Source organism: Vidua macroura, chromosome 18, assembly GCF_024509145.1.
Source record: "Vidua macroura isolate BioBank_ID:100142 chromosome 18, ASM2450914v1, whole genome shotgun sequence".
Taxonomy (NCBI): domain Eukaryota; kingdom Metazoa; phylum Chordata; class Aves; order Passeriformes; family Viduidae; genus Vidua; species Vidua macroura.
This window is the reverse complement of record NC_071588.1, coordinates 4,145,029-4,151,011: the sequence shown is the minus strand read 5'-3', so window position 1 is coordinate 4,151,011 and position 5,983 is coordinate 4,145,029. Positions and strand designations below refer to the sequence as shown.

The window sequence follows — 5,983 nt, the reverse complement described above, 5'->3', positions numbered from 1 at the left end:
GGTTCTGGGCTCCCCCACATTTCTGGGGCTCTGCCTTTGGGAAGGGGATGACCTGAAATCCCTGTTCCACAAAACAACCTTCATTAATCAACATTAACATCGCTGGGAGAGTCAGTTCTGCTGATTCTGTTCCTTCCACCGGATCATCGACTTTAATTCATCTCTTTGGCCATGGAGGTTTTCCTGGGACAAGGTCTCTCCCCAGCTCCAGCTCATTCCCAAACTTTGCACTCAGACCTCATTTGTTCTGGCCGCTTATCGTCCCCCGGAGCTCGGCCAGGGGGAGGTGACAGGGTGGGATTTCACCCCTGGCCGGGGACTCTGCAGCAGCAATGGCAGGAAGGAACAGCAGGAAAAGCCCAGGGAGAAACAATAGCTTCCAACACAAACACCATGGGAATTTCAAAGCAGGGCTGGCGGGAGGGCGACGCTGGGGGACCTTTGGGGTGAAACGCCTCGGGAACAGGGAGGGTCCTTGGGCGTCCCCACATCCCTCCTGTGAGGACACGTCGGCGTGGGATGCTCTGTGCTTCTTGGTCAGGCTTTGGATTTTGGTTTTAACCCTCCTGACCCAGGTAGGGGGGTTTATATCCTGGATTCTTACAGGGGAGAGGTTGAGCCCCCTCAATCCAGGCTCTGGAGCCCGGAGTCTGACAATGGCAGGTGATGCTGTTGGTTTACCAAAATTAACATATTTAAACATACAGGGCATCAATTAAATCAGGAAAACAACCCTGTGAGAATGCAGGATATAAAACAGATCATGCAGATAATGTGCACCTCGTTTATACCTTGAATTACTTATTTAATTATCAGTAACCTGTGGTTGGTTGTTTGGTTCTCTGTGTGCACCTGAGGATGCTGCTCGTGTTGGGTGCTCGTACAGAGACCACAGGACGGGATTTCTGTCCTGGGTTATCCCAAAAGCTGCTGGGATCATGGCAGGATCCCACCTTCCCCAGATGGAAGGTGAGGAGGGTCCCCAGGCCAGCACAGTCCCCCGAGGGAGGCTGCACAGGGTTAATTGTTGCCGCACCCTGATTGGGTTTCCTCCCTTAACCCCACATCCGGGGGTGAGTGGCCTTTCTTTGATCCTGGCTTTAATGTTACAGCTCATGCCTTAGGCCGGTGTGGAGGGAGCTGCCGTTGTGCCCTGGGACGCTGAAGTGTCACCTGTCTCCCATCCCGACAGAGAGGTGAGAGGGTGCCTGGTGTCACTGGGGTGTGTGGGGAGCTTCCCTTGGGGTTTTCAGTCCAATTCAGTACAAAAAAAAAAAAAAGAAAAAAAAAAAAGACAGGAGCCATAATACCATAATATGTTGCAGATTGGAAAGTCAGAGCTGTTGATGAGCTGTTAATGAGCATTATCCCGGTTTTCCCCCTGGAAGTAGGCGGGTAATCAAGGTTTTCTGCAGGATGAGGCTGCAGCCACATCCTGGTGGAGCTGAGGGACTGAATCACGTCCTGATGTCTCATGGATGGGGGTGGAAATGAGGGAGGAGCTGCGGGAGCATCTTGTTCGGGACCAGTGGGGTTCTCATGGGATCCCCCATTCCTGTGTGTTTGTCCCTTCTCTCCCTGTCCCCAGTTCCCACACATGTTGAGGGCCCTTGTCCCTCCCGCTCTCCTCACTGCGATTAACACCAAGTGTTTGCTCAGCAGGGGAAAACCCCTGGCTGCAGATCCCAGCGTCCCAGATCCCCGGGATCACACGGATCGGCCGCCCTTCCCACGGACGATGGCGTTTCCCAACCAGTCCGATTACCTGGATGGCCTCAATAACAACTACAGCGACTACCCGGACTACTCCTTCGAGGACACGGGCAGCGCGCGGGCAGACCCGGCCCACGACCCCAAGGACATCACCAGGATCCTGTCGGTCATCATCTACAGCGTGTCCTGCGTGCTGGGCATCCTGGGCAACGGCCTCGTTATCGCCATCATCACCCTGAAGATGAAGAAGTCGGTCAACGCCGTCTGGTTTCTCAACCTGGCCGTGGCCGACTTCCTCTTCAACATCTTCCTGCCCATCAACATCGCCTACACGGCCATGAGCTACCACTGGATCTTCGGCACGGTCATGTGCAAGCTGAACTCCTTCCTCCTCATCCTCAACATGTACACGAGCGTCCTGCTGCTCACCACCATCAGCTTCGACCGCTACGTGTCCGTGGTGTTCCCGGTGTGGTCGCAGAACCACCGCTCCACCAACCTGGCCTACGGGGTTTGCGTGATCATCTGGACCGTGGGCATCGTCATGAGCTGCCCCTCGCTCGTCTTCCGGGACACGATGCAGATCCGCAACTCCGTGATTTGTTTCAGCAACTTCTCACTCTCCTGGAATAAATCCTACAAAGGGCTGTCTCTGATGAGGCACCGCACCGTGAACATCACCAGGTTCCTGGCCGGGTACATCCTCCCCATCACCATCATCACCTTCTGCTACGTCGCCATCGTCTTCAACCTGCGCCGGAACCGCCTGGCAAAGTCCAAGAAGCCCTTCAAGATCATTGTCACCATCATCGTCACCTTCTTCCTCTGCTGGAGTCCCTACCACCTGCTGAACCTGCTGGAGACGGTGCCCGACACAGTGCCCCGGTCTGTGTTTGAGATCTTCATCCCGCTCACCACGGCTCTGGCAGCCTCCAACAGCTGCATGAACCCCGTCCTCTACGTCTTCATGGGCCAGGACTTCAAGAAGTTCAAGGTGACCCTCCTTTCCAGGCTGGTGAACGCCCTCAGCGAGGAGACAGGACACTCCAGCATCGTGCACAGGAGCTTCTCCAAGGTCTCCTCCATGACTGAGAAAGAGACAACGGTTGTCTAAACTCAGCCTGCAGGAGGGACAGAATCCCTTGGTGCTGGCACTGTGACGGTGACCGGCCCTGGTGTGGGTCAGGCATTGTCCAGCACTGTCCTACAGCCCATTTTTGACTGGTGTTGCTGCCTGGGGGCTGGCAGGGGATGGAGACCCCCAAGGTATGGAGAAGACACAACCACCCTTGATCCCGTGTGGGATTGCAAAAGTCCTTGTGCCAATCTAAGAAAACATTTTTTGGGCGTTCCCCATCCAAACTGCATTGCCTGACCCGGGAAGGGCTTTCCTGGTGTTTCCAGAGGCACCGTGGTAGGGTGCAGGATATCAGGAAGGCATCTCCTGTGCCATGGCCAAATTGGTGACACTCCTTGGTCCCATGTCTGTGTGTGGCTCCTCATGGTAAATTCCTGAGGTATTTTGGTACCAGAAAGGTGTTTGTGACTTTTTTGGGAAGTGTCCTTAGGGGGGGTTGGAATATCCCACCTCAAAGAACTGGGAAGCCTCAAATGTCTTCTGAGTGATCCAGAGCCAGGGCCACCTTCCAGTGTGGGAATTGGGCTCACACACAGGGTCACCAGCATGGAAAACCTGGGAGAAGAAAGAGGGAGAGGTCAATTTGAAATGACTTTTTAAGCCTCACTTTGATGGGCACATTCCACACGGTACATCCTGCAGAAAAGGTGGATGTTTGGGACCAGGAACAGGGCCATGAGCTGGGAATGAGCTCCTGGGGAGGACCTGCTGTCTCCTCCTGCATCCAGGGGAGACTGGCTCTGTTGCCAGCTGCTCCCTGGTGGGACCAGTTGATTCTGTGGGATGATTTTGTCTCATCCCATCTTGGGACGCTCTGGGAATCCCATGGGAGACTCTGCTGCTGCACACTGATCACGCAGCAAAGGATGGGCCGAGCCACCACCTCAATCCGGTTTCACGCCCAGTTAATTTGGGAGCTCCTCCTCCATTAGGGCTCCTTCACCATGGCCCCGGTGTCACCCTCGTTTATGTGTCACTCCCTGGAGCTGGCTTTGGGCAGCCCCAGTGGCCCTGGGGACATTTCAGGAGGTCCCTCAGGGAGCTTTGTGCAGGTTTTGGCAGTTGAGAATCTGCCCACAGAAGCTGAAATATTTATTTATAGCTTTCCTTGGAAATCGGAAAATGGAAAAACAAAATGGGCAGGCAGCTCCCAGGAAAAGCCAGGGAGCTATTTCCAGGCAGCAGATCGTGCCAGCCGCAGGTACACGTAGAGCCCCGGGAACTGAGCGGCGGGAACGCGGCGGATCAGAGCGGATGCCGTGGCAGGAGCGGGATTTCAGGATTTCAGACGGATTATCCGGCGTCCTCTCTGCCCCAGGGCTGCCTCGCTGCTCCACCTCAGTCTGCATCACCTCCTTTGTGCCATGGGACACTCGGCTCCTGGATTGTTAGGACACTCAGCTCCTGTTTTTTTGGGACACTCAGCTCCTGGATCGTTGGGAGACACTCAGCTCCTGGATCGTTGGGAGACACTCAGCTCCTGGATCGTTGGGACACTCAGCACCTTGATTGTCTCCGTGTCTCCGGGAGTTGGGATCCACCCACTTCCCTAGGGAGCACTGCCACACGTCCCTGCACCACACCACGTCCCATGGCCAAGCCCAGGGCTACTCCCAGCCCTGATCCCCAAAGATTTTTTCCCCCAAAATCCATGCTGGATCCATACCCATGGAAGATGCATTGCCTGAGGAGGATGCAGGGCCTTTCTGGTGGTGGGAGGAGGCACCTCTTGCTCATTTTCCCCAGTATTTAATTAATATTGCTGGAATGTTGCCAGGATCCTATTAGGAGTGGGATAGGACAGATGGGATGGACGGGACAGATGGACACACAGGGACACACAGAACTTACAGAGGATCTGTTTAGGGAGCAGTGGGAATGGGATGTACCCAGAGCCAGCAGCCTCTGGGGCTTTTGGGGCTCAGGGTTTGGAGAAGGCCTGGATGTGGGAACGGTGGGATGAAGGCTCAAGGACTGGATGTCATCCCACGGCCCCTCAGGTTGGTGCTGGGATGTTCATAATGGATTCAGGATGCTCCTCGCTGGTTCTGGTGTCTGTTTTTTTCAAGCCCATCTGCTATTACTCCAACAGTGCCTTGGTACTTACCCTGGGGTTAAATTATCCCTGCAACGGCAGCTTGGCAATCCCAAGTCTCCCAAGTATTTGGGTGCATCTTTGTAGCTGTTTGCTTATTTAATAAAACCTCTGTTTTCCAGACAAATACCTCGATGTGTGGCGTGGGAAGGATCCCAGGGTTTTTCACTGAGCAGTCCCTTCCCTGAGTGTATTCCTGATCCCTGGTGTCCAATTTGGAATTGTGGAAAGAGCTCAGGAGCAGAGGGATGGGGCTTGAGTGACTGAGGTGGGATTTGAGCCTCTTGGATGGGCTTTGGGAGATCCCCCACGGATGATCCAAGTGCTCCACCCCAACATCCATCCAGACACCAGTGCTGGTGTTCTGTCCCCTCCTGTTCCTGATTCTCCTCATCCTGACAGGGTTTGGGATGAGGATGGGGAAGAGAAGGGAAAACTCCACTGAGTTTTTCCTGCTGGACCCTGTTAGCTTTGAATTAACATCCCCAAGGAATATCAGTGATTTCTGTTCCCCTGTCACCCGCTGAGACAAGCAGCAAACAGCTCACCCAGGCAGCATTAAAAAAGCACATTTTTATATGTCTATAAAATAGAAGCAGGGGGGAAAAAAAAACATTCCTCAGAAAACTTCAGCCTCCTCAGCCAGGTTTTTCTTCCCTTTTTGGCAGAGTGGCAAAGAAATGCAGCTCAGTGTTGTCCCAGTTCCTCTGATATTCCAGAAATACTGCAGGAGCTGCAGCTCTGGAATCTCCCAGGGTGCTGAGGATGGATCCTGTCAGCATTCCTTGGGTTTTTTGCAGTGCTGGATATTTTGTTCATGGAGGGGAGGGGGCTGCACTCCCCCAGAGTGTTGGGAAGCTCCAATATATTAAATCAAGGATCCTTGGATGCAGCCTGGCGACCCTGATCCCGCCCCTGTGCTGCTCAGCTGGAGACATCCTTAGCTGTTAATTAACGAAGTCCTCTTGATTAACGGCAGCAGGAGGTTAATGACCACGGGCAGCTCCAGGGGAACGTGTACAAACTGGAATTAGCAT

At 54.0% G+C, this 5,983-nt stretch overlaps 1 protein-coding gene across 1 annotated transcript; it reads left to right on the top strand.

Moving 5' to 3' along the window:
* The first annotated feature begins 1,663 nt into the window (after positions 1 to 1,663).
* CMKLR1 (chemerin chemokine-like receptor 1) lies at positions 1,664 to 5,181 on the top strand. Its single transcript, XM_053994233.1, has one exon. The coding sequence runs from the start codon at positions 1,739 to 1,741 to the stop codon at positions 2,825 to 2,827; it is 1,089 nt and encodes a 362-aa protein (XP_053850208.1). The 5' UTR covers positions 1,664 to 1,738; the 3' UTR covers positions 2,828 to 5,181.
* The last annotated feature ends 802 nt before the right edge of the window (positions 5,182 to 5,983 follow it).

Bases quoted from the DNA above. Each gene is read 5' to 3' on its own strand.
- CMKLR1 (XM_053994233.1), top strand. From the start codon at position 1,739: ATGGCGTTTCCCAACCAGTCCGATTACCTGGATGGCCTCAATAACAAC.